This window comes from Caretta caretta, chromosome 28, assembly GCF_965140235.1.
Source record: "Caretta caretta isolate rCarCar2 chromosome 28, rCarCar1.hap1, whole genome shotgun sequence".
NCBI classification, from domain to species: domain Eukaryota; kingdom Metazoa; phylum Chordata; order Testudines; family Cheloniidae; genus Caretta; species Caretta caretta.
The window spans coordinates 1402918-1429970 of NC_134233.1; the positions used below are offsets into that span (position 1 = coordinate 1402918).

The 27053-nt window shown below is 68.0% G+C and overlaps 2 protein-coding genes across 6 annotated transcripts; both read right to left on the reverse strand.

Moving 5' to 3' along the window:
- Positions 1-868: 868 nt before the first annotated feature.
- TFR2 (transferrin receptor 2) lies at positions 869-15887 on the reverse strand. Of its 4 annotated transcripts, XM_048833605.2 has the most exons (19): positions 15632-15887; positions 12701-12750; positions 12318-12531; positions 11765-11960; positions 11188-11328; positions 10937-11048; positions 10342-10464; positions 9464-9580; positions 8799-8938; positions 8421-8593; positions 8018-8137; positions 7600-7682; positions 7139-7202; positions 5966-6033; positions 5633-5709; positions 3062-3146; positions 2734-2961; positions 1905-2045; positions 869-1730 (listed from the first exon to the last, which is right to left on the reverse strand). In XM_048833605.2, exons 1-19 carry the CDS (start codon positions 15870-15872, stop codon positions 1488-1490), a joined length of 2616 nt encoding a protein of 871 aa, XP_048689562.1. In that variant the 5' UTR covers positions 15873-15887; the 3' UTR covers positions 869-1487. The 4 variants fall into 4 exon arrangements, with proteins under 4 accessions (XP_048689562.1, XP_048689563.1, XP_048689564.1 ...); XM_048833606.2 differs by lacking the exon at positions 1905-2045; XM_048833607.2 differs by lacking the exon at positions 12701-12750 and having other exon boundaries at positions 15632-15694.
- Positions 15888-18696: 2809 nt separating this feature from the next.
- EPO (erythropoietin) lies at positions 18697-26085 on the reverse strand. Of its 2 annotated transcripts, XM_075124044.1 has the most exons (5): positions 25326-26085; positions 21876-22006; positions 21525-21611; positions 21212-21376; positions 18697-19975 (listed from the first exon to the last, which is right to left on the reverse strand). In XM_075124044.1, the coding sequence occupies exons 1-5, from the start codon at positions 25336-25338 to the stop codon at positions 19835-19837; spliced, it is 537 nt and encodes a 178-aa protein (XP_074980145.1). In that variant the 5' UTR covers positions 25339-26085; the 3' UTR covers positions 18697-19834. The 2 variants fall into 2 exon arrangements, with proteins under 2 accessions (XP_074980145.1, XP_048689597.2); XM_048833640.2 differs by lacking the exon at positions 25326-26085 and having other exon boundaries at positions 21876-23851.
- Between the last annotated feature and the right edge of the window lie 968 nt (positions 26086-27053).

Sequence of the window (27053 nt, forward strand, 5' to 3'; positions counted from 1 at the left end):
CCGGGGGGCAGGGTGTCTCCCACTTGGGGGGGGTGTCTCCCAGGAGCACAGGCCCCGCCCTTCTTGCCTGGGCTCTGTTGCTCCTCCCCCGGGAGGAGGACCCATCAGCCCCTCCCATCCTTGGGCGGGGTGGGCGTAGACACTCACGCCTGCTAGGGGCAGAGGGTGCGGCCAAGCACTTAAGCCCCTCCCCCTTGGGCGGGGCCTGGGGTGAGTCCCGCCCCTTCTGGGTGTGCCCAGGGGAAGGGGGCCTTCCAGCTCCATCCTTTTCACAGGAGGAAGTGAGGGGTGGGGTCAAATGCATTGTGCCCCTCCCCTCAGGGGGGAGGGCAGAAGCCGGAGAGCCTTAAGCCCCTCCCCCTGTGGGCGGGACTGCACTGAGGGGGCGGGGCAAAGAGGGGGTGAACCGTCCCCCGGAGATTCCTGCTGGTTGCAGGGGCTGGAGGGGAGTCCTGCCCCCTTGACCTCTGACCCCCTTGGTCTTTCGGGGGGACAGTCAAGGGGGATTTAACTCCCTTTTTGAGGGCGAAAGAGCTTGGGTCCCCCTCCCCCAAAATCCTCCAGTGCACCTGAGCACCCAGACCCCGCCCGCTCTGATACTTGAATCCTGCCCCCCCCCCCCCCAATCTGCTGGGGGTGGGGCAGATACTTGAAATTTTTGCCTGGAGAATTTTTTTGTTCTTGTTGCAAAAATACAATTTTTTAAAAAGCCCGAACTGGCCCTGAACTGTGGGGGATGGGGGGGGGGGCTCTGCACGGGGGGGCTGGTACCCGTGGGGCCAGGGGCCGTGCCCCATTCCCCGCCCCCCCTGTGCAAGAGAAATCTGGAGGGGGGGTTCAGGGTCCCCTGGAAATAGACACAGGGAGCTGTAGCATCCATTTTTATTCAGCTTTCCGGCTCCAGGGGTGGGAGGGGCGACACCTGCCCAGCTGGACTGGTCTGAGGGGGACCCCCCCACACATTAGGGCGGGGGAAATCAGACACATAGATAGGCTAGGCAGAGAGGTCAGGAGCGAACCCAGGAGTCCTGGCTCCCAGCCCCCCCCTGCTCTAACCCCCCAGCCCCCACTCCCCTCCCAGAGCCGGGGAGAGAACCCAGGAGTCCTGACGCCAGAGGCTGCAGCCCCGTCACTCTGGGGATGGATTTTTTGGGGGGTGCTGGGGGGGGACGGGGACTGCGGTGGGGAGCCGGCCCGTGATTGGTTCCTGGGGATGCTGAATGTCCATGGGTAACGGGGGGGGGGGGGGGTATAGAAGCTGGTGCTTCCAACAAAGGGTTAAATCTATCGCGTAGCAATAAACGAAACCATTTATAGTGGGCCCTGCCACTGATAAATTAACGGGGGGGCAGCAGGGTTGGGGGGCTCAGAGAAAGGGGTGACCCTTGGGTGCGGCTCTGGGGCGGGGAGGCGAAAGGCCGGGCCCCTCTGGGGGTGGGGGGCTAGGTGCAAAGGTGGGGTGAGGACCCGGTGGGGGGGGGGGGGGCTCAGAAGTTGATGTCCACGTCCCAGACCTCCCCGCTCAGGGCGTTGGCCGCCCCCTGCAGGGTCCAGGTGGCCAGGGCCAGCTGGCGCCGGAAATGCCCCTCGTCGAAGCGCCCGGGGGCCGCCCGCAGCAGCCGCAGGTGGTCCAGCAGCGCCCGCAGCGTGTGGGGCCCCCGCCCGTGCAGCACGTGCCGGAAGGGGGTCTCCGTGGCCGCCACGTAGGGGGACAGGAAGTAGAACTCCACCTGGGGGGGGGGGCGAGAGGAAGGGGGGGCCGTTAGCAGAGTCTGGACCCCCCCCCGTGCAGCAGGGGTGCTGCAGGGGGGCAGGCGAGGGGTAATCGCAGGCGTCCGCGCAGCAGAAGGGCGCATGCACCGGGGGGGGTGGGGGGGGGACGATGCAGGGCCCCCGCGGCTCACCCGCATGATGCGGACGTTGTGCAGCCGGTTGAGTCGCTCGTCCCGCTCCTCCGAGCTGTAGATGTCCCGTCGCAGCTTCTCGGCCGCCCGCGTGTAGTCGCCCCGGGCCGAGTACATCCACTGCAGGGTCAGGCCGCGGCTCTGGGGGGCCGGGGCGGGGGGCTCAGTGGGGGCGGGGAGAGAGGCAACCCAGCCTGCAGCCCTCCCGGCGGCCTTCCGACCCCCCCAGCCCCGCGTCCTGCGCTCCCGGACGTGTGCCCCCACGCCCCGCCCAGAGCCGGGGAGAGAACCCAGGAGTCCGGGCTCCCAGCCCCCCCTGCTTTAACCCCCCAGCCCCCACTCCCCTCCCAGAGCCGGGCAGAGAACCCAGGAGTCCTGGCTCCCAGCCCCCCCTGCTTTAACCCCCCAGCCCCCACTCCCCTCCCAGAGCCGGGGAGAGAACCCAGGAGTCCGGGCTCCCAGCCCCCCGATCTAACCCACCAGCCCCCACTCCCCACCCTGAGCCAGGGAGAGAACCCAGGAGTCCTGGCTCCCAGCCCCCTCTGCTCTAACCCCCCAGCCCCCGCTCCCCTCCCAAAGCCAGGGAGAGAACCCAGGAGTCCTGGCTCCCAGCCCCCACTCCCCTCCCAGAGCCAGGGTGAGAACCCAGGAGTCCTGGCTCCCAGCCCCCACTCCCCTCCCAGAGCCAGGGAGAGAACCCAGGAGTCCTGGCTCCCCATCCCCCCTGCTCTATCCCGCCAGACCCCCTCCCCTCCCAGAGCCGGGGCGATCGGTGGGCAGGCCCGGATCCCCCTGGGGGGCTGGACCCCCCCCCCCCCCGAGGCCGTACCTTGAGCTCGCTGCTGTAGGGGTTGAGCTCCGCGATGTGCTGCAGCAGGACGTCCCCGTAGGCGCCGAAGTCCAGGGGCAGCAGGTGGTCGTGGGTCAGGCGGATCAGCAGCTGCCCCACCACCTCGGCCACCGACTTGGCCACGGCCGGCAGCCGCCCGAAGAGCATCCCGTTCAGGTTCTCGTAGGTGTCGTCCTGGGTGTGCAGGAACGGGTAGGGGCGGGCGTCCTGCGGGGCAGAGGGTAAGACCGGGGGGGCTGGGGGTCAGGAGTGGGGGGCACCAGCGGGGGGCTGGGGGTCGGGAGCGAGGGGCGTGGGGGTCTCTCACCTCGACGAAGGAGAACTCCACGGCCGGGACCCCCGCGAAGGCGGTGAAGGGGTAGGCGCTGCTCTCCATGGCGAGGGGCTGGATCCTGGGGGGGCAAGAGGCAGGTTCAGAGTCCGGGAGAAGGGGGGGGCGCTGGGGGTTCCCCCATTGTCCCACCCAGGGCTGCCCCCCCTCACAAACCTTCCCCAGGGGGCTCTGACATCAGGGACTCCCAGTCCCAAACAGCTCAGGATTTCGGGGGGCGGCAGCAAGATCTGGGGCAGGCAAGAGATTCCCCCCCACCCAGTGTATGGGGCTGGCTGGAGCACGGGGTGGGAGGGGATCAGAGCGGGTCAGGGGCTGGGGGGATTAGGGGTCAGCAGGGGCGAGGTAGTCCTGGCCAGATTGGGGGGGTCAGAGGTTAAGGGGCACGCGTGGCCAGGGCTAAGCTGAGATGTGGGGGTGCAGTGGGGCAGGTGGTCCACGCCAGCCGGGGGTGGGGCAGAAGCAGCTGGGGAAACCTGCAGCTAATTAGGGCCAGGCTCGTTAGGAGCCAGGCGGGAGGCAGCTGCTGGGGGCAGCCCAGCCGAGGGTGGGCCAGCTCCCAGGGGTCGCGCCGGGGCCAGAGCCGTGCTGGGTGGGCTCAGGGGACCCGGAGTAGCGGGGGGCCCTGCCCCCCGGCACGGCCAGGGAGGAGCCAGACTTTGGGCTGTGGCTGGACCCTCCGGCACGGCCCGGGACCCCCGGAAGGGGGGTAAGAGGGAAGTGGGGGGCACAGCCGGGGGGCAGCGTCCCGAAGGGGGCAGTGACGTGGGGCCGAAGCCGTGGAGAGGGGCAGATGACGGGCCGGGCCAATCCCCGGAGCGACCAGCAGGAGGCGCCAGCGGGGTGAGACCTGCACCGTGACGGGGGTCAGAGGCTACGGGGCGGGGTCAGCGTGAAAAGGGGGCGGGGCCAGAGTCAAAGGGGAAGGGTCAGCAAAGGTAGAGAGTATTTAAGGTCAGAGGTGAAGGGTCACCATTGGGTAAGGTCAGTGCATGGAAGGACAGGGGTGAGAGGTGAAGAGTCACAGGTGAAGGGTCACCGCTGGGTAAGGGCAGGGTCAGAGGTGACAGGTCAGAGGTGAAGGGTCACTGCTGGGCAATGTCAGTGGACGGAAGGACAGGGGTTGGAGGTGACGGGTCAGAGGTGAAGGGTCACCGCTGGGTAAGGGCAGGGACAGAGGTGACAGGTCAGAGGTGAAGGGTCACCGCTGGGTAAGGGCAGGGTCAGAGGTGACAGGTCAGAGGTGAAGGGTCACTGCTGGGCAATGTCAGTGGACGGAAGGACAGGGGTTGGAGGTGACGGGTCAGAGGTGAAGGGTCACCGCTGGGTAAGGGCAGGGACAGAGGTGACAGGTCAGAGGTGAAGGGTCACCGCTGGGTAAGGGCAGGGACAGAGGTGACAGGTCAGAGGTGAAGGGTCACCGCTGGGTAAGGGCAGGGGCAGAGGTGACAGGTCAGAGGTGAAGGGTCACCGCTGGGTAAGGGCAGGGGCAGAGGTGACAGGTCAGAGGTGAAGGGTCACCGCTGGGTAAGGGCAGGGGCAGAGGTGACAGGTGTGACGAAGTGGGACTGTTCTTAATGTTTCCTCTGAATAGTGTGGGGGTGCCTCAGTTTCCCCCAGGCAGTTCTTAAGTATCTAGGGGGTGGGATAAGGGTGTATGATCATTGCAGAGCCCTAGAGGGCAGGTGTGTGCAGGGGTCTGGACACAGAGAAGGGCCGACACCCTGTTTCCTGGCCACGGATGGCCTGGCCCTTCCCCCCTGCAAGGTGAGAGCTGAAGGGTTGGAGAACAAAGGAATCAGGTGACCTCCTGGCCCGGAAAGGAACAAAGCCCAGAGGAGGAGGGGCTGGAGGGGGTCTCAGTTGGGGGCTGGCTGGGACATGGAGTGAAGGGCAGACGGGGTTGTCTGGCTCACTGCCCCCCAAAATGGACCCAGCTGAGGGGTCCTGTTCTCTGCACCTACAAGCTCTGTGTTAGACCATGTTCCTGTCGTCTAATAAACCTTCTGTTTTACTGGCTGGCTGAGAGTCACGTCTGACTGCGAAGTTGGGGTGCAGGACCCTCTGGCTTCCCCAGGACCCCGCCTGGGCGGACTCGCTGTGGGAAGCGCACGGAGGGGCAGAGGAGGCTGAAGGCTCCGAGGTCAGACCCAGGAAGGTGGAAGCTGTGTGAGCTGTGTGTCCTGAAGACAGGCTGCTCACAGAAAGGCGACTGCCCCAGAGTCCTGCCTGGCTTCATGGGGAGCAGTTCCAGAGCATCGCCCAGGGACTCCGTGACAACTGGTCAGAGGTGAAGGGTCACCGCTGGGTAAGGGCAGGGGCAGAGGTGACAGGTCAGAGGTGAAGGGTCACCGCTGGCTAAGGGCAGGGGCAGAGGTGAAAGGTCAGAGGTGAAGGGTCACTGCTGGGCAATGTCAGTGCACGGAAGGACAGGGGTTGGAGGTGAAGGGTCAGAGGTGAAGGGTCACCGCTGGGTAAGGGCAGGGGCAGAGGTGACAGGTCAGAGGTGAAGGGTCACCATTGCCCTGGGGGTCGCGCCCCACTTACACCTCGCTGGCCCAGCGCCGATCCGGGAACGTCACCTGCTCGTAGAGACTCTGGCCGCTGCGGTTCGGGCTGTCGACCTGGCGGAGGGAGGAGTCACAGGTGACCTTTGAACTCTAACCCCCGACCTTCCACCCTCAGAGAGGCCAATATGGCCTGTGACCCTGCAGACCCCACCATTCCTAGACCCCTGACCTTTAACCCTTCACCTCTAACCCTAAATGATCCTTCCCTGAGCTCTCACCTCTGACTCCCAGCCCCCCTGCTCTAACCACCAGCCCCCACTCCCCTCCCCGAGCCAGGGAGAGAACCCAGGCATCCAGGGGTGCCCCTCACCTGTTTGAGGATGTTCTCGATCAGGCTCGTCAGCAAGGGGCTGGTCTTGGCGTGGAATTTGTCATCTCCTGACGGTCAGCAGAGGGGAGAGAAACCGGTCAAGGTGGGGGGCAGGGGGTCCAGTGGTGGAACCTCGATTTCCACCCCACTTTGGGGGGGTGACATGCCCCTCTCCCCATCCCCTGAGGGATGAGCCCCAACCTTGGAGTCACTGCCTCCCATGGACCTTCATAGAGTTAGGTCTATAATAGAGAGGGGGAAACTGAGGCAGACAGTGCCTCCTCTAACTCACTAGCCTCCACTCCTCTCCCAGGGCCGGGGAGAGAACCCAGGAGTCCTGGCTCCCAGCCCCGCTGCTCTAACCCACGAGCCCTGTGACGAAGTGGGACTGTTCTTAATGTTTCCTCTGAATAGTGTGGGGGTGCCTCAGTTTCCCCTAGGCAGTTCTTAAGTATCTAGGGGGTGGAGTAAGGGTGTATGATCATTGCAGAGCCCTAGAGGGCAGGTGTGTGCAGGGGTCTGGACACAGAGAATGGCCGACACCCTGTTTCCTGGCCACGGATGGCCTGGGCCCTTCCCCCCCTGCAAGGTGAGAGCTGAAGGGTTGGAGAACAAAGGAATCCGGTGACCTCCTGGCCCGGAAAGGGACAAAGCCCAGAGGAGGGGGGGCTGGAGGGAGTTTCAGTTGGGGGCTGGCTGGGACATGGAGTGAAGTGCAGACGGGGTTGTCTGGCTCACTGCCCCCAAAATGGACCCGGCTGAGGGGTCCCGGTCTCTGCACCTACAAGCTCTGTGTTAGACCATGTTCCTGTCGTCTAATAAACCTTCTGTGTTACTGGCTGGCTGAGAGTCCCGTCTGACTGCGGAGTTGGGGTGCAGGACCCTCTGGCTTCCCCAGGACCCCGCCTGGGTGGACTCGCTGGGGGAAGCGCACGGAGGGGCAGGGGGGCTGGAGGCTCTGGGGTCAGACCCAGGAAGGTGGAGCCGGGGGAGCTGTGTGTCCTGCAGACAGGCTGCTCCCCGAGAGGAGACTCCCCCAGAGTCCTGCCTGGCTTCGCGGGGAGCAGTCCCAGAGCATCGCCCGGGGACCCCGGGACAACTTAACCCACCAGCCCCCACTCCCCTCCCAGAGCGCGGCAGAGAACCCAGGAGTCCGGGCCCCCAGTCACGTACCTAGCACAGCGTTGTCCAGGCTGATGTAGGCCACGGCTTTGAGGTGCAGCATGCTGAGATACCCCTGGTCAGGATGGGAGGTTTGGGGGGGGTAAGTTGTGGGGGGGGTCCCAAGTCAGCAGCCCACCCCCCCCCCCGATCTCATCAGTCATGGTAGCTGCTATTCCTGCATCGAACCACCAGGGGGAGCCCAGAGCCTTCTGACTCCTGACAGCCGGGGAAGGAACCCAGGAGTCCTGGCTCCCAGCCCCGCCCCATCCCACCAGCCCCCCCTCCTCTCCCAGAGCTGGGGAGAGAACCCAGGAGTCCTGGCTCCCAGCCCCCCCTGCTCCAACCCACTGGCCCCCACTCCCCTCCCAGAGCTGTATTTTGGCTGGGGGGGAGGGGACGGGACTGGTAAGCCCCTGTAGGTAGAAGCCCCTCCCCCAGCCCCCCAGCAGGGACCCAGGTGTCCGGGTTACCTCTAGCCATTCGGTGGAGCCGACCTGCCCGAAGTCCTCTGCGTCCCAGCTGGCGAAGAGCAAAGTGCGTCGGAGCTGGAAGCCTGGGAAGGGAAATCGACTGAAGTGGGTGGGGGTGGGGGGCAGGAGCTGGCCCCCTCCCCCGCACCCTGAGAACCCAGGAGTCCTGAGGGCCCCGGGAACTTTTATTGCACTCCTTTAAGGCGGCCATCTTTTTAGACAGGCAGATGAATATTCCCCTCTCTGCTCTTTGGGGGAGCGAGGTCCCCACCTGATGGCCCGGGTGGGTATGACAGGGGAGGGGTGTTCCCGTGTGGGGCCGGCCCCGCCCTCTGCCCCACCTGGTGACAGCCCCGCCCCCTCAGCTAGCTCCGCCCCCTGCCCCACCTGGTGACAGCCCCGCCCCCTGCCCCCTTACCGTTGTGCACCATGGCGGAGAAGGTCCGGGCTAACTCCAGCAGCAGGGCCGTGCCGACGCCCGACCCGGCCGCCCCTGGGCCCAGAGAGTCCCGCTGGGCCCCGATGATCACGTAGTGATCTGTGGGGCGAGGGAGCCGAGGTTAGGGGGAAAGGAACGCCCCCCTGCCCTCGACAGCCCCGGCCGCCCCCGTCCCGCATGCCTCCCCCCAGGCCCAGCCCCCGTCCCCACACAGCTCCCCCACAGGCTCAGCCCCCCATCTCTCTCTCTCTGCCCCACTACAACCCACACACCCAGGCCCCCCAGCCCAGCCCACTTCCTGTCCCCCCCACCTCAGTTCTCCCCCCTGTTCTCCCCCCGACCCCACAGAGCCCCCCGCGCCCCGTCCCCTCCCCGGCCTCACCCGGTTCAAATCGCCCCTCGAAGGAGCCGAAGACGTTACTGATCATGGTCGAAGTCTTGACATTGTTCACCTGGAGGTGCAACCGGAAGCCTGGGTCCCCGGGGCCAAGGCGATACGGGATCTCGGCCAGGCGGCCCTTCCAGTCCCGTGGGGCAGCCAGCCCTGTCAGCTTACTGGGGCGGGGGAGGAGAGGGTCAGACCCTCCCAGAGCCAAGGAGAGAACCCAGGAGTCCTGGCTCCCAGCCCCCCCTGCTCTAACCCCCCAGCTCCCACTCCCCTCCCAGAGCCGAGGAGAGAACCCAGGCGTCCTGGCTCCCAGCCCCCGCTCCCCTCCCAGAGCCGGGGAGAGAACCCAGGCGTCCTGGCTCCCCCCCTTACCTGAGGAGGCGGGCGGCCGTGCTGGCGCTGATGGGGTGGGCCGGGATGCGGGGCAGCCCCGAGGACTGGATGGGGGGGAACTGGGTGTGGTTGAAGGAGGGGAAGCCGGGGGTGTAGGGGTCGCCGGTCCCCATGTGAACCTGCCGGGGGGGGGGGGGGCAGAGACAGCGGGTGAGGGACGGAGGCTTCGCCCGCCCCACCTGCTCCCTGCCCCACTGAGCTCGACCCGTTTGCTTCCAGGTCGTGGCGAGAGACGGGGAAAGAGCGCCCCCCCGGGACCCGACCCCCCACCCGCCGCAGAGCGCGACCGGCTCCAGGTACGTCCGGAGATCTATCAGGTAGCCAGTTTTGAAGCGCTTTCGTTCGATCGAAACCCGGGCTCATGTCCGAGCTCCCTGCGGTCCCGGCGCCGGGGCGGGAGCACGCTGGACGGGGGCCGGTCGTCTCGTTAGAGAGAGAGAGAGAGATCGTTAGCGGGACGGGATCCGTGTGGCGCAAATGCCTGGACGGGCATTAATTATGTGTCACACTGCTGCAATTCGTTATGCATCGGGGCCTGATTCAGTCGCTCCGGGGATCGATGTCCCCCCTCCTGGGTCCCTGCTCCCCTTCCATCCCGTGCAGACCCCTCCCCACTCAGCCCCTCCCTCTGCTCCGGCACTCACGTGTCCGTAAACCGCCCGGTCCTGGGACAGCCCCGCTTTGCGCAGATCCTGGGGGATGTCCCAGGGGTCAGGGTAGATCAGCACCCCCCGGGCCTGGGCAGCGTCTGCATTCGCCACCTGGAGGAGAGGAGAGAACCCAGGAGTCCGGGCTCCCAACTCCCGCCCTCTGTCTCTAACCCGCCAGCCCCCACTCCCCTCCCAGAGCCGGGGAGAGAACCCAGGAGTCCTGGCTCCCAACTCCCGCCCTCTGTCTCTAACCCGCCAGCCCCCACTCCCCTCCCAGAGCTGGGGAGAGAACCCAGGAGTCCTGGCTCCCAACTCCCGCCCTCTGTCTCTAACCCACCAGCCCCCACTGCCCTCCCAGAGCTGGGGAGAGAACCCAGGAGTCCTGGCTCCCAACTCCCGCCCTCTGTCTCTAACCCACCAGCCCCCACTGCCCTCCCAGAGCTGGGGAGAGAACCCAGGAGTCCTGGCTCCCAACTCCCGCCCTCTGTCTCTAACCCACCAGCCCCCACTGCCCTCCCAGAGCTGGGGAGAGAACCCAGGAGTCCTGGCTCCCAACTCCCGCCCTCTGTCTCTAACCCACCAGCCCCCACTCCCCTCCCAGAGCCGGGGAGAGAACCCAGGAGTCCTGGCTCCCAACTCCCGCCCTCTGTCTCTAACCCACCAGCCCCCACTGCCCTCCCAGAGCTGGGGAGAGAACCCAGGAGTCCTGGCTCCCAGCCCCCACTGCTCTAACCCACCAGCCCCCACTCCCCTCCCAGAGCTGGGGAGAGAACCCAGGAGTCCTGGCTCCCAACTCCTGCCCTCTGTGTCCAACCCACCAGCCCCCGCTCCCCTCCCAGAGCCGGGGAGGGAACCCAGGTGTCCGGGCTCACCTTCTCTGCGAAGCTGATCTGACCCACCCTGACGATGACCAGGTGGCCCTGGGGGTTCACTCCCTGCTGTCCCAGGACATCGAAATCCTCCTGGCGCCCGTAGTTAGCGTAGACCAGCCCCCCCTGGGGAGAAAGATGGGGTTGAGTGGCAGGGGGGACACGCCCAAAACCAGCACCCCCAGGAGCAGAGAGAGGGCTGGGGAGGCTCCAGAGTGGGGATGGGGGGCAGGATGGGAGGAGGGGAGCAGAGGTGTTACCGTGGCGTTGCCGTGGGAGCCGTAGGGGCAGTGCCCGGGGGAGGCGGGGCGTCGCCGGGGGCCGTTACCGTGGCATTGCCAGGGGCGCCGTAGGGGCAGTGCCCGGGGGAGGCGGGGCGTTGCCGGGGGCCATTACGGTGGCGTTGCCGGGGCGCCGTAGGGGCAGTGCCCGGGGGAGGCGGGGCGTCGCCGGGGGCCGTTACCGTGGCGTTGCCAGGGGCGCCGTAGGGGCAGTGCCCGGGGGAGGCGGGGCGTTGCCGGGGGCCATTACGGTGGCGTTGCCGGGGCGCCGTAGGGGCAGTGCCCGGGGGAGGCGGGGCGTTGCCGGGGGCCGTTACCGTGGCGTTGCCGGGGGCGCTGTAGGGGCAGTAAATCTCGGGGTCCTCCAGAGGCAGTTTCTCCAGGACATTTCCCTGCGGGTCCAGCTGGTGCAGGAAGTTGGGGTTCACCCTGGGGGGGGGACAATGGGGGGGGGGTCAGAGCCCAGCCAGCCTGGCCCCCCCCTTTTCCCCCGGGAGCCTCATCTCCCCTCCCCCACGGGTCCCCTCTTCTGCCCCCCGTTGCCCCCCAGCCCCCGCCCCGGTCAGACCTGTCCGGGCGCTGCAGGCCCACGTAGTGGGTGTCGGTCCAGGCTCGGTCCAGCCCGTACGAGGTGAAACTCTCCAGCACCTTGTGGGTCAGGGCGTCCATGCGGGGCGAGCCCGGGGGGTGGGGGCCCTCGCTCACCCACCTGCGGGGGGGGGAGAGAAGAGGGGAGGGCTCAGGGGGAAGCTGGGGACAGGCAATCCCCCCCCAACCTCCGCCCCTCTAGCGAATTGGGGAGGGGGTCCCCGGTGTTTTTGAAGGCGGAGGGGGGTGTCTCTGAGGAGGGATGGTGCGGGGGGGCTGAGTTTCAGGGTAGGGGATTTGGGGTCTCTGTGGGGGGGGGCTCAGAGAAGGGGGGACCCTGTGCTCGGTAGGGGTGAGGGGTGTCTCTAGGGGTTGGGGTGGGGATCCATGGGGCGGGCTTCTTGATGGGGCAGGGGGTGTCCCCGTGGGGGGGCTCTGTGGCATGGGAGGGGTCTCTGTGGAATAGGGGGGCCCGGTGGGAGGATCTGCGGGACCATGGGGTCCCCGTGGGGAGGGGGCTCTCTGGGGGGGGGGCGGGGGGATGTGGGGGGGCTCACCGGATGGTGCTCTCGATGCTGTCCTCCCGCAGGTATTTCTGGAACATTTCCTTCAGGTCGGCCCAGTAGAGGGGGGGCCCCGGGACCGGCGACTCCTCGGCCGCCCCCTCGTCGCTCACCACGGCCAGCAGGTCGCCCCGCAGCCCCGCGCACGACGGGCAGCTGCCCCGCAGGGCCACGTAGCCCAGCAGGAAGGCTGCACGGGGGGGAGACGGAGCGTGGGCATGGGGGGCACGGACATGAGGAGGGGAGGGGGGCAGGGCTATCGGGCAGGAGGCGGGGCTATCTGTGAAGGGGCGGGGCTGTCCATCAGGGAGGCGGGGCACGGGGTCAGGGGGTAGGGCTGTGAGCTCAGGGGGCGGAGCTGTCAGGCCAGAGGGCGGAGCTCCGGGCCAGGGGGCGGGACAGTCAAGCAGGGGCAGGGCTCTCAGGCCAGGGGGCGGGGCTGTCGGGCCAGGAGACAGAGCTCTCAGGTCAGAGGGCGGGGCTTTTGGACCAGGGGGCGGGGCTCTTGGGACAGGGGCGGGGCTGTCGGGCAGGGGGCGGGGCTTACCCACAGTGAAGATGAGCAGGGCGCTGAGCACCAGATAGGTCAGGGCCTTGGTCCGGTCCCGCGGGCCGGGGGTCACCAGGGCGGCCATGTCCCCGGCCAGCGTCTGCTCCTCCCCCTCGGCCACCTTCAGCTCCAGGCCCCCGGCCCCCTCCCCGCCCGGCCCCTCCATGTTCCGGTAAATGGTGTAGGAGCGTCGGCCGGGCCGCTCGCCGCCCTGCGGGGGAGACGGGCATCAGGGTGGGCGGGGCTGGGGTCAGGAGTGAGGGGCACCGGCGGGGCTGGGGGGGCTGCGGGTCGGGAGTGAGGGGCGCCAGGGGGCATGCACCGTAGGGGTCTCTCCCAGACCCTGGGGAGCGGGGAGAGGATTCGAACCCAGGCCCTACCGCACGGCGGAGCAGGAACCTCAGCGTCTCCATTGCAGCCTTTTCGCGTCCTGGGGAGAGAGACAGGCCCCGGGGGCTGATCAGGGAGAAGCCAGGAGGGTTCCCCTTTACCTGCCCCCCACAGAACAGCAGGGGGCTGTGGGTCAGGAGTGAGGGGCTGTGACGAAGCGGGACTGTTCTTAATGTTTCCTCTGAATAGTGTGGGGGTCCCTCAGTTTCCCCTAGGCAGTTCTTAAGTATCTGGGGGGTGGGATACGTGGTGGGGGGCTGGAGGGGGTTTTCAGTTTGGGGCTGGCTGGGACATGGAGTGAAGTGCAGACGGGGTTGTCTGGCTCACTGCCCCCAAAATGGACCCGGCTGAGGGGTCCTGTTCTCTGCACCTACAAGCTCTGTGTTAGACCATGTCCCTGTCGTCTAATAAACCTTCTGTGTTACTGGCTGGCTGAGAGTCCCGTCTGACTGCGGAGTTGGGGGGCAGGACCCTCTGGCCGCCCCAGGACCCTGCCTGGACGGACTCGCTGGGGGAAGCGCACGGAGGGGCAGAGGAGGCTGGAGGCTCCGGGGTCAGACCCAGGAAGGGGGAAGCCAGGTGAGCTGTGTGTCCTTCCCAGAGAGGAGACTGCCCCAGAGTCCTGCCTGGCTTCGTGCTGCACAGGGGAAACTGAGGCACCCCCACACTATTCAGAGGAAACATTAAGAACAGTCCCGCTCCGTCACATCGGGCAGGGCTGGCCTGCCAGGGGGCTGCGGGTCGGGGGTGAGGGGCACCGGCGGAGCTGGGGGGCAGGGCCGGGCTAGCAGGGGCTGCGGGTTGGGAGTGGGGGGCACCGGCAGGGCTGGAGGGGGGCAGGAATGGGCTGGTAGGGGCTGCGGGGGCCGGGCTGCGGGGCGGGAGGATGGTTTGTTTTTCCCGTTAGCCCGGGTTCAAAGGCTGATGTGGTCGATCGATTGGCCCGGCTGGCGCCAGCCTGCTGGGGTCACTATGGGGGAGAGCAGGGGCCAGCCCCCGCCCCACCACATGAGCTGGGGGAGGAGCTGATGGGAGTGGGGGGCGATGGGGGGGGAGGGCACCTGGGATTGGTGGGGGGCACTCGACAATCTCTGCCCCCCCCAGGGGAGGGGAAGCTGGGGCAGGAGGTCCCAGGCCGAGGCTGCCGGCTCAGGGCCCTCGGAGCTGGGAAGGGCCGGAGCCTGGCTGGGGTGATAAGAGCCGGGGGTGGGGGCGGGGGGCGCAGCTGGGAGCTGATACCGCGTCCCCCAGAGTCACGTACACACCAGCCCCCCCCATTCCCGCCGGCGCCCCTCACTCCCGACCCACAGCCCCTGCCCTTCCCAGCCCTGCCCCCCCCAGCCCTGCCGGCGCCCCTCACTCCCGACCCGCAGCCCCTGCCCTTCCCAGCCCTGCCCTCCCAGCGCCCCTCACTCCCGACCCGCAGCCCCTGCCCTTCCCAGCCCTGCCCCCCCCAGCCCTGCCGGCGCCCCTCACTCCCGACCCGCAGCCCCTGCCCTTCCCAGCCCTGCCCCCCCCAGCCCTGCCGGCGCCCCTCACTCCCAACCCGCAGCCCCTGCCCTTCCCAGCCCTGCCCCCCCCAGCCCTGCCGGCGCCCCTCACTCCCGACCCGCAGCCCCTGCCCTTCCCAGCCCTGCCCCCCCAGCCCTGCCGGCGCCCCTCACTCCCGACCCGCAGCCCCTGCCCTTCCCAGCCCTGCCCCCCCAGCCCTGCCGGCGCCCCTCACTCCCGACCCGCAGCCCCTGCCCTTCCCAGCCCTGCCCCCCCCAGCCCTGCCGGCGCCCCTCACTCCCGACCCGCAGCCCCTGCCCTTCCCAGCCCTGCCCCCCCAGCCCTGCCGGCGCCCCTCACTCCCAACCTGCAGCCCCTGCCCTTCCCAGCCCTGCCCCCCCCAGCCCTGCCAGCGCCCCTCACTCCCGACCCGCAGCCCCTGCCCTTCCCAGCCCTGCCCCCCCCAGCCCTGCCGGCGCCCCTCACTCCCGACCCGCAGCCCCTGCCCTTCCCAGCCCTGCCCCCACCAGCCCTGCCGGTGCCCCTCACTCCCGACCCGCAGCCCCTGCCCTTCCCAGCCCTGCCCCCCCCAGCCCTGCCGGCGCCCCTCACTCCCGACCTGCAGCCCATGCCCTTCCCAGCTCTGCCCCCCCAGCGCCCCTCACTCCCGACCCGCAGCCCATGCCCTTCCCAGCCCTGCCCCCCCCAGCCCTGCCAGCGCCCCTCACTCCCGACCCGCAGCCCCTGCCCTTCCCAGCCCTGCCCCCCCCAGCCCTGCCGGCGCCCCTCACTCCCAACCCGCAGCCCCTGCCCTTCCCAGCCCTGCCCCCCCCAGCCCTGCCGGCGCCCCTCACTCCCGACCCGCAGCCCCTGCCCTTCCCAGCCCTGCCCCCCCCAGCCCTGCCGGCGCCCCTCACTCCCGACCCGCAGCCCCTGCCCTTCCCAGCCCTGCCCCCCCCAGCCCTGCCGGCGCCCCTCACTCCCGACCCGCAGCCCCTGCCCTTCCCAGCCCTGCCCCCCCAGCGCCCCTCACTCCCGACCCGCAGCCCCTGCCCTTCCCAGCCCTGCCCCCCCAGCCCTGCCAGTGCCCCTCACTCCCGACCCACAGCCCCCTGCTAGCCCAGCCCTGCCCCCCCCAGCCCTGCTGGCGCCCCTCACTCCCGACCCGCAGCCCCTGCCCTTCCCAGCCCTGCCCCCCCAGCCCTGCCAGTGCCCCTCACTCCCGACCCACAGCCCCCTGCCAGCCCAGCCCTGCCCCCCCAGCTCTGCCAGTGCCCCCCACTCCCGCCCCGCAGCCCCCTGAAAATCAGAACTCCCTGTAAAAGGGGTTTCCCCCCTGGCTGGGCTCGGCCAGGCCGCTGTGGGGGGTTTATGGGGTTCTCTCAGGACACCCCCCCCACCGTCTCCCTTCCCCCCCCAGGGACACTCACGGAGCCGGTGCCGGGTGCTGGGAACTGACAAGCTGCTGTTTGTGTCTGATACAAACCCGGGCTCCCACCCACCCGCCAGTGACACCCAGCCCTCCTCCCCCGCCGGGACCCACTCGCAGCCCCCCCCGCCCTGCCTGGGCCAGGGCGGTGCCAGGGGGCCCCGTGCTGCAGGGAACGGGGCGGGGGGCCTTCCCCTCACAGCCCCACTGCTGACTGAGCCTAGGGGCTGCTGTAACCCCATCAGCAGGCTGGCTCAAGGGGGCAGGGAATGGGGCGCCGGGTCCCACCCGGCCCCAGGGCGGGGACTGGCTGGCTCAGGGGGCCAGGGAATGGGTTGTTTCTGGGTGTCAATGGCCTGTGGGGTGCATCAGAGCATGGAATAAAGTCGCCTCATGCTACCCCAACGGCAGAGATGCGCCCACCTCTGGGGCGAGGCGGCCGGTGACCCGGGGACCCCTCACCCGGCACTGAGACGCGCCCACCTCTGGGGCGGGGCGGCCGGTGACCCGGGGACCCCTCACCCGGCACTGAGACGCGGACACCTCTGGGGCGGGGCGGCCGGTGACCCGGGGACCCCTCACCCGGCACTGAGACGCGGACACCTCTGGGGCGGGGCGGCCGGTGACCCGGGGACCCCTCACCCGGCACTGAGACGCGGACACCTCTGGGGCGGGGCGGCCGGTGACCCGGGGACCCCTCACCCGGCACTGAGACGCGGACACCTCTGGGGCGGGGCGGCCGGTGACCCGGGGACCCCTCACCCGGCGCTGAGACGCGGCCACCTCTGGGGCGGGGCGGCCGGTGACCCGGGGACCCCTCACCCGGCGCTGAGATGCGGCCACCTCTGGGGCGGGGCGGCCGGTGACCCGGGGACTCCTCACCCGGCGCTGAGATGCGGCCACCTCTGGGGTGTGTGGGGGGGGCAGTTTGTTTTAAACACCCCTCCCCTTTTGGACTGGTACTTTGCCCTCTCCGATTGTCACTGCTCAGACGGGAAAGGGTTAAGAGGGGCGGGGCCTGAGACCAGGGCGAGGGTTTCCTGGCTGACCCTGACCCCCCCCCCACCCCCCCCAGGTGCCACCAAGTCTGGGGTCTTATCAAGGCTCTGCCTTGTGAAAAACAAACAGGGGCTGGATCCCGACGGGCCTGAAGCCCCCGTGTGGCGCTAGGGGGCGCTGGGGGGCAGGGAGGGGGGCTCGGCAGGGGGCGGGGCGGGGGGCGCTCTCCCCCGGCACGCGGGGCTGGCCCCACGGCGGCACTAGGGGGCGCTGTGGGGCAGGGAGTGGGGCGGGGGGCTCGGCAGGGGGCGCTCTCCCCGGGCAGGCGGGGCTGGCCCCAGGGCGGCACTAGGGGACACTGGGGGGCAGGGAGGGGGGCGGGGGGTTCGGCAGGGGGCGCTCTCCCCGGGCAGGCGGGGCTGGCCCCACGGCGGCACTAGGGGGCGCTGTGGGGCAGGGAGTGGGGCGGGGGGCTCGGCAGGGGGCGCTCTCCCCGGGCAGGCGGGGCTGGCCCCAGGGCGGCACTAGGGGACACTGGGGGGCAGGGAGGGGGGCGGGGGGTTCGGCAGGGGGCGCTCTCCCCGGGCAGGCGGGGCTGGCCCCACGGCGGCACTAGGGGGTGCTGGGGGGCAGGGAGTGGGGCGGGGGGCTCGGCAGGGGGCGCTCTCCCCTGGCAGGCGGGGCTGGCCCCAGGGCGGCACTAGGGGGTGATGGGGGGCAGGGAGCGGGGCGGGGGGCTCAGCAGGGGGCGCTCTCCCCGGGCAGGCGGGGCTGGCCCCAGGGCGGCACTAGGGGGTGCTGGGGGGCAGGGAGTTGGGCGGGGGGTTCGGCAGGGGGCGCTCTCCCCGGGCAGGCGGGGCTGGCCCCAGGGCGGCACTAGGGGGTGCTGGGGGGCAGGGAGCGGGGCGGGGGGCTCGGCAGGGGGCGCTCTCCCCGGGCAGGCGGGGCTGGCCCCAGGGCGGCACTAGGGGGTGCTGGGGGGCAGGGAGCGGGACGGGGGGCTCGGCAGGGGGCGCTCTCCCCGGGCAGGCGGGGCTGGCCCCAGGGCGGCACTAGGGGGTGCTGGGGGGCAGGGAGCGGGGCAGGGGGCTCGGCAGGGGGCGCTCTCCCCCGGCAGGCGGGGCTGGCCCCAGGGCGGCACTAGGGGGTGCTGGGGGTCAGGGAGTGGGGCGGGGGGTTCGGCAGGGGGCGCTCTCCCCGGGCAGGTGGGGCTGGCCCCAGGGCGGCACTAGGGGGTGCTGGGGGGCAGGGAGTGGGGCGGGGGGCTCGGCAGGGGGCGCTCTCCCCCGGCAGGCGGGTTCGGGGCGCTAGGGGGTGCGGTGCTCGGGGGGGATCCATGGGGGAGGCACCTTCGTCCATCCACACACCCTGTACGGATGGATTTTAACCCCTTTCAAAGCCCCCCACCCCCAACCCCAGTTTTCATTCCTTGCCCCGAATTACCCCTCCCTCGCCTGAGGATGGGGGGAGGGGAGGGCCGCCCCCCCCCCAGGTCTTCCGCCTCCCCCCTCCCCACTTAACGCTTTCCATGGAGGGTGGGGCTGCTCCGGTCCGGTTTCCCTCCCCCGGCTTGCGAATGTCCAGGGGTGACCTGCATCGTTCAGGGCAGCAAACGAGTCACACCCAGAGTCTTGGCCGTTTCTAGCCCCGCCCCCCCCAAATCCTACCGCTGCCCCCAAGTTCTTAGCTTTGATCCTATGTGTGTGTCTGGGGGGGGGGGGGATTGAAACCATCTTTTGCCAAACACAGGGACACCCAGGAGGGCAAGTAGGGCTCAATGGGTGATACCATGGGAGAGAACCCAGGAGTCCTGGCTCCCAGCCCCCCTCTCCAAACCACCAGCTCCCGCTCCCCTCCCAGAGCCGGGGAGAGAACCCAGGAGTCCTGCCAGTTCGTTCCCAAGTCCATCTTGCTGCCTTGCTAACGGGCCCCGGGCCCGATTCCCCGCCCCCCCGAGCCAGCCACTCCCCGGCCTGGGGCTGGAGGGGAGCAGGCGTCCCCACAGACGGGACAGGCCCCTCTACCCCAGCCTCTCCCTCCCTTAGCAGAGACGAGACAGACACGAAATAGTTTCCACCTTAACTTAACATCAAATATAAACTCTGTGGCCCCCGCCGCGTCGGCCTCCGAGTCTCTGGCCGTGTCGCTGTTTCAAACAGTGCTGAGAGATTTGTGTGTCCAGGCTCCCTACGCGTCCGGGGGATCGTCAGCCGTCAGCGAGCCCAGTCCCCCTTCTCCAGTGGCCCTGCGATGCGGCCACCTCTGGGGCGGGGCGTCGGGTCACATGGGGCCCCCTCGCCCGGTGCCGAGATGCGGCCACCTCTGGGGCGGGGCGGCTGGTGACACGGGGACCCCTCGCCCGGCGCTGAGATGCGGCCACCTCTGGGGCGGGGCGGCTGGTGACACGGGGACCCCTCGCCTGGCGCCGAGATGCGGCCACCTCTGGGGCGGGGCGGCTGGTGACACGGGGACTCCTCGCCCGGCAGTGAGATGCGGCCACCTCTGGGGTGGGGCGGCTGGTGACCCGGGGACCCCTCGCCCGGCAGTGAGATGCGGCCACCTTTGGGGCGGGGCGGCGGGCGCCCCAGGGACCCCTCGCCCGGCGCCGAGATGTGGCCACCTGTGGGGCGGGGCGGCTGGTAACACGGGGACCCCTCGCCCGGCGCTGAGATGCGGCCACCTCTGGGGTGGGGCGGCTGGTGACACAGGGACCCCTCGCCCGGCGCTGAGATGCGGCCACCTCTGGGGCGGGGCGGCTGGTTATGCACGGACTCCTCACCTGCCCACCCCACCCCCGGATACTAGTCTTCAGAGACAGACAGCTGTCAGTTCCACTGATGTAATTTCCCGCTGGGTGTCGGGGGGATCCAGTCGGTGCGTCGAGCCGTGCCAGGGCTGATGGACAGCTGTCAGTCATCCTCGTATTTCTCCTCTGATGTCATGGCGACAGTCCAGGCAGTCTGGTTTGGGGGCTGATTGACAGCTGTCAGTCACCCATCAAAGTTTAAACCCCCCTCTTCCTTGCTGTAAGCCAGGATTCTGGGATGATTGACAGCTGTCAGTCACTGAGTGAGATTTTCCTGAGGCTCCATGTCGGCTGTCCGGTGGGCGGATGATTGGTGGCTGTCAATCATCTGCCGCCAGGAAGGTTCTGAGGGGGGGAGAGGGCGGAGTGCTGTGGTGGTCGGGGCTGGGCGGGAGCCCCTCACCTGGTGTCGGGCCGGCAGGCGTCCGTCAGGAACAGCTTGACCCGCCCCCGCAGGAAGTTGGAGTGGACGCTGAGGAGTTTGGCCAGAGTCTGGATGCCGAGGGTGGGGGGCGGGGCTGGGGGCAGGGCCGGCTCCACCTAGGGGAGATGGGGGGGCGCTTAGAGGGGTCACTTTTATGGGAAACATTTACCCCTCTGTCCACCCATCCCCCCACAGTGTTTCTTCCCACTCCACAAATTCATCTGTCTGTCCGTCCATCCATTCCTCCATCCACACATCCATCCGTCCATCCATCCGCACATCCGTCCGTCCCTCCATCCACACATCCATCCATCCATCCATCCGTCCATCCATCCACACATCCATCCGTCCATCCCTCCATCCACACATTCATCCATCCATCTGTCCATCCATCCGCACATCCGTCCATCCCTCCATCCACACATCCATCCATCCATCCATCCATCCATCCACACATCCATCCGTCCATCCCTCCATCCACACATTCATCCATCCATCTGTCCATCCATCCATTTGTTCATCCGTCCGTCCCTCCATCCATCCATCCGTCCGTCCATCCATGCACACATCTGTCCGTCCCTCCATCCATCCATCCACACATCCATCCGTCCGTCCCTCCATCCACACATTCATCCATCCATCCACACATCCATCCGTCCCTCCATCCATCCGCACATCCGTCCGTCCCTCCATCCATCCATCCACACATCCATCCGTCCATCCCTCCATCCACACATTCATCCATCCATCCCTCCATCTGTCCATCCATCCATTTGTTCATCCGTCCGTCCCTCCATCCATCCATCCGTCCGTCCATCCATGCACACATCTGTCCGTCCCTCCATCCACACATTCATCCATCCATGCACACATCCATCCGTCCGTCCATCCATCCGCACATCCGTCCGTCCCTCCATCCACACATTCATCCATCCCTCCATCCACACATTCATCCGTCCATCCACACATCCATCCGTCCCTCCATCCATCCGCACATCCGTCCGTCCCTCCATCCATCCATCCACACATCCATCCGTCCATCCCTCCATCCACACATTCATCCATCCATCCCTCCATCTGTCCATCCATCCATTTGTTCATCCGTCCGTCCCTCCATCCATCCATCCATCCATCTATTTGTTCATCTGTCCGTCCGTCCATCCATCCACACATCCGACCGTCCATCCATCCACACATTCATCCGTCCATCCATCCATTTGTTCATCTGCCCGTCCATCCCTCCAGCCGTCCGTCCATCCTTCCATCCGTCCGACCGTCCATCCATCTGTCCAGTCACCCGCAGCATCCGCCCGTCATTCTGTTCACCCCCCTTGCCCCCCGGTGCCCCTCACCTGGGCGTTGTGGCTGCGCAGGATCTGGGTGACGCTGCGCAGGTTGCTGTAGGTGCGGCCCAGCTGCTGGCTCAGGGACGGGTCGGGGACCAGGTCCCGGGCCCGGAGCACGGCGGCCGAGAGTAGGGCCTGCCCCCCCCACACCTCCGCCGCCTGCGTCTGCCTCTGGGGAGGGAGGGCAGGGTCAGATCCCCGGGCTCCCCCAGCCCAGCACCCCCAGATTAGACCCCCTGTCCCCCCAACCCAGCTCCCCCCAGATCAGACCCCCAGCCCCCTCCTGGCTCAGACCTCCCCCAACCCCGTTCAGACTCACGTCCATTTTCTTCCACTCGTTAAAATTAACTTTCGTGTCGGGCACCGTGAGAACTTCTGATAAGTTGCAAGAATTTGTACAACCTTCCTGTAACGAGACCAAACCGCCTGACACCATGGAGCTGGTTCTTCGGGGACCCCTCGCCCGGCGCCGGGAAGCGGCCACCTCTGGGGCGGGGCGGCGGGTGACCCGGGGACCCCTGGCCCGGCGCTGAGATGCGGCCACCTCTGGGGCGGGGCGGCCGGGGAGCCGGGGACTCCTCGCCCGGCACCGAGACGCGGCCACCTCTGGGGCAGGGGGGCGGGTGACCCGGGGACCCCTCCCTTGGGGCTGACGTGGGTGGGAACGTACCATGGCGTTCTCAGTGTCTCTGGCCTCCTTGATGAATTTCTCCATGACTCGAGCATCGCAAATGGGGTGCAGCGGGGAGGGGCAAGTTAGTGCAGCGAGTCCCAGCAGTAACAACGGCAAAGCACAGAGCCCTGGGTGGGGGAGACGGTTGTGAGACAGAGGGACCCCTCCCTCCATCCATCCCTCCATCCATCCCCCCACACTCCTCCATCCCAGCCTCCATCCCTACACACTCCCTCCTTCCACCCCTCCCTCCCTCCATCCATCCATCCACCGAACCCCACACACGCCCATCCTCCCGTCTGTCCGTCCGGTCCCCCACACCCGTCTACGTGCTACTTCCACCCGCCCGCTACTTCCACCAGCTCCCCGCGGTCATGGTGCAAATCCCTGCATCCCCCCTTTCCAGCTCCTGCCCCCCGTGAGGCAGGGAGGAGACCTTCCATCGGGCCTCACTGAACCAGCGGCTTGGAAATTCCCGAGGAGCCGATCGGTGGCGGTACCGTGACCGGGGGCGGGGTGGGGGGGAGAGCGAATTCAGACAAATGAACGTGAGTTAAAAATTCTCCACACTTGATTTGGAGCAAACATCCATACCCGGAGCCAATCTCCTTTCATTACGGGCCTGGCTCCTTGTCTTTCCAGTCCTGCGTTGATTGTATCGTCCCAAGAGGAGGAGTTCCCGGGCTCCTCCATCATGCGCTTTCTTTCCGCGAGTGGTGGGCTTTTTGAGGACGCTTTTGGTGCCCTTCCAAAGGAGCAAATCTTTTCCCGTGCGGTCATGAGCATCGATGGCTCTCGGCGGCAGCATAGACTTGGACAATCCTAGTGAAGACGGCCTTCACTCTTGATTCAAGCTCAGATGGACCTCGAAGCGGCTCTCCAGTAGGTGGGTGAGGTTTCTCCTGATAAAACCTTTAGCGTCCCTCTTCGCCAACGCAACCGACCTCCCCCAAGACTGGTTCCTCACTCTGCTTCCTAGATCTTCCAACTCTTCGTGGCGCTCATGGTAGGCTTGCCTCTGGTCATCCCCGTTGGTCTCGTCGCTCGGTTTTCCCGTTGGCGTCTTCCACCGTTCTCCCAACGCAACCGGTTCCCGCATAAGGCCGGAAATCTTACCGCATCCTGCTGCTTTCTCTTGGTTGTTGGGTTTGGCCCTCAAAGACAAGACAAATATTAGCCATAATTAAGGTGCCAAGAGGTCTTCTCGTGATGTAGGCTTTGGAGAGAACTTGATGCCCATGGAGAAGTCAGCGACTGTCTTGGGCCACGTCTATGCTACCACGTGAGGCTGACCTACCTTACGTCGACATGCAGTAATGCCGTCTCCGCAACGTGATTCCTGCAGGGGGCACGGTGGGACGGCTCCCGACAGCCGGTCGCCGTTGCCGGGAGCCGTGCGGCATCAGCAGGGCCCGGGGGTCGAATTAGCTTCCTCGGCTGCGCGTCTACGCTGCTCGGACAGGGGGCGGGGGAGCGCCGAGAACGAAATGTATGGGTCGACGCTTCCAGAGTCGGGTCGCCACGAGCTGCCTTGGGTCGACCGCACGTTGCCACTGCCTTCCGGTACGGCCGCGGGCGGGAGGATGGATGGACGTCCTCGCGTCTGTGCCGTGGGCCGGGTATTTTCCCACCCCAAGTGTCCGCCTCTTGATTTGGCAGCCAGCTAATTTGGCAGCAAAGTCCGGGGCGGCGGTTGTTGGTGGCCGGTTTGGGCCTCCCCGGCGTGGCTCGGTCCAGGTGGACAGGGAACCGCTGCGACCATCGGCTCGGACTCCCTGGGTCACGCAGGCCCCCATGCCGAGGCGACGCGTGGGCCCACCCCTCCCCCCAATTTCTGCCAGGGTTTTGTCAGTCCCGCCCCCCAGCCCCTGGAGCCAGGCCACAGAGGCGTCTCTCTGGGGCCCCCCTTGCGTTGAGCCGAGTCGGTTTTGGCCAGGTCCTCAGCGGCTCTGTTTGTCCTGCCCGCCTGTGTCTCTTGGTCGCCGTGTAGCGTACAGGAGGGAAACTGAGGCACGGGCCGGCTTCACCCAAACGTTCCCACTTCGTCGCATAAACGACCCTTGCTTGTCCCAGGGAGGGGGTCTGTGCCCCAACCTGGTCTTAAAAACATCCCGGGCCTTCCCATCCTACCCTGGTGGAGGAGAGCTGATCACCAAACCCACCCCCCCGCACCAGCTGTCTCTCTGCTAGACTTCACACGCCCGATTCTTTCAACTTCCCCTCATCGGCCGCGGTCCCCGAACCGCCGAGCCGGTCTCCCGCGCTCCTTCCAGGAGCTCCCCATCCTCGGCCACCGGCCACAGGAAGACGCCAGTTTCAGCTTCGGTTTCAGATCGGTCAGAGGCAAAGGAGGCTTCGGGTCCGGCGCTCGGAGCTGGAACTCGTCGGCCTCTCGTCCTAGGGAGCTCCCGGGCAGCCCCCCCAACCCCGGTCTCTCGGCTTCAGCCCAAATCACCTGGTTGCTTTCCCTGGCAGCCCGGTGCCGAGCTTGCGCCATGAACCCTCCTGACACGGTTTCCCCAGCCGGCGCTGCCAGGAAGGGTCCTGAGCCTACGCCAGCGGCCAGACTGGGTGACTTCTGGAGACGTGCCTGAAACGCTCCTGCCTTGGCCGCTCTTCAGAGAGCTTCTGCTCATCAAACCGGCGCCAGCCACCGGGCACCCCTGGCTCTGCGGCTGGACCCCCCACAGGAGGCTACCCGGAGTGGGGCCCCGGTTGTGGGTCAGGGGCGCGGGCCCCCTGGCATTCTCCCATAGAGCTACACGGTCCGCGTGGCCCCCCACCTCTTTCCATCCATCTGTCTCCATCCACACACCCCCAACCCTGCCTCACAGCCCCTCCCCCCCCATTGCATCCCACAGATCTACACACGGGGGTATGTAGGGTGAATCAGAACTCCTGGGTTCTCACCCCGACTGTAGGACGGGAGGGGGGTCTGGTGGGTTAGAGCAGGGGGGCTGGCAGCCAGGACTCCTGGGTTCTCTCCCTGGCTCCAGGTGAGGAATGGGGTCTGGTAGGTTAGAGCAAGGGGTCTGGCAGCCAAGACTCCTGGGTTCTCTCCCCGGCTGTGGGAGGGGAGTGGGGGCTGGTGGTTAGAGCTGGGGGGGCTGGGAGCCAGGACTCCTGGGTTCTCCCCCTGGCTCTGTATCCCAGACCCCGAACCCGACCATGTTAGTCCTTGCACCCTGGAGCCTGATCCAAAGTGAGTGAGGTGGGCCAGCGGGGAATGGGGCATGGGGCCGGTCCCCACTAGGGGGCGCCGCCTCCTATCCAGCTGCAGAATGGGGGGAGGGGGGTCCCGGCTGGCTCAGGGAGCTGGGGTTCGGGGCTGTTCCCCATTTCTGGGGTGGGGGTGCATCTTTAGTGAGCCTCCAGCGAACGAGACCCCTCCTCCCCCTCTCCCTCGCCGTGGGACAGGACCCCGGCGTCCGGGGCAGAGCGACTCACCAGAGCTCCCCATATCCAGTCTGCATCGCCTCACGGCCTAGTGGGGGCCCCGGGCTCCCATCCCGGCGTGCAATCCACGAGGCCGCGGGCCCCAGACGTCCCGGCTACTCCGGAGGGGGCATCGCCTGCCTGGATCCGGCCCCCAGCCAAGCGCCCCCCAGCCCCCAGCTGGCTCCCCGCTGCTCCGTGCCTCCACAGAGCCGGCAGCGAAGCTGGGAGTTAATGTTTCATCCGAACTCTGCTTCCCGAGGTCGCAGGAGCCTGTCCGGCTGCAGGAATGTGCCGGGGGGCCACGACCGGAGCCGGGCGCTTTAGAGCCCGGGCTGGGGGTGGGGGGGAAGGGCCGGAAGCTGGGGGGTTTCCTCAGGCCCGCGCCGGAGGCCGCGTCTTCGAGGAAAGGGCCATGCGGGCGGCCGCACGTCGGCTCCTGGCCCGGCGCCATGAGGCCATGACAGGTTCGCGGCCCGAGGTCGCCAGGCGCAAGGGGCGGCCAAGGGCCCAGCCCACCCCCCGCCCCCCCGGGCCTTGGAGTGGCAGCTGTCAGTCCCACCCGGGCGTCAGGAGGTGGGGTGGGGTTTGGAAGAGCGGGGGATGGAACCCAGGAGTCCGGGCTCCCAGCCCTCTGTGTGGAGATTGGGGTCTGGTGGTTAGAGCAGGGGGGCTGGGAGCCAGGACTCCTGGGTTCTCTCCCTGGCTCTGGGAGGGCAGTGGGGCTGGGAGGCAGGACTCCTGGGTTCACGACCGCGCACTCTCAGGCCCTGGTTCCAGACCTGGAAGGCTACACGTAGGCCGGGGCTGGGGGGTCCCCGCAGGGGCCCATGTGCGTCCATCCCCCCCAGGGGAGCGTCTCCGACCCGGGTTCAGGCTGCAGAGGCGTCGGGCTGCCTGGAGAAGCCGCAGGGACCGAGCGCTTCATTTTCCATCCTCTCCGCGCGGGAGGAAGCCGCTAACAATGGGGCCCTGATTGTCTGCGAGACGCTGACGCTGGCCAGCGGCTCCAGGCGTCTGTCACACCAGTGGGGCGCGTGAGCCCTCACCCGGCGCTGAGATGCAGCCACCTCTGGGGCGGGGCGGCGGGTGACCCGGGGACACCTCGCCCGGCGTTGAGATGCGCCCACCTCTGGGGCGGGGCGGCCGGTGACCCCTCGCCCGGGGCTGAGATGCGGCCACCTCTGGGGCGGGGCGGCCGGTGACCCCTCGCCCAGCGCTGAGATGCGCCCACCTCTGGGGCGGGGCGGCCGGTGACAGGGGGACCCCTCGCCCGGCGCGGAGACGTGCCCACCTCTGGGGTGGGGCGGAGGGCTAGTGGGCTCAGAGCAGCGCGTACCAGCTTAGGACAGGATGGGACATTCCCGACGGGACGGGAACGCCTGGGGATATTTAGGGAGGTGGAACGGCTTGGCTGGGGAGAGCGACCCCTGGAGAGCCCCCCCATCCAGCTGCCCCCTGCCCAAAGCCCTGCGGGGGGCCCGCTCTGAGCCTTTCAGGAGGCAGGGATCCACCACCCCTGGACCCTGCTCCCCATGCTGGAGAGAACCCAGGAGTCCTGGCTCCCAGCCCCCCTTGTGGGGTGGGGGGAGGCAGTGGCAGGACCCCCACCCCGGCGGCTGCAGGCCGCTGACCCACGCTGGGCCTGGGCCAAGGATAACAGCGGGGCAGACGTGCCGGGCTGCAGGGAGTGGGGCTGCCAGGGCCATCGACCCCGTAGCCTTCGGCAAACAGAGCCGG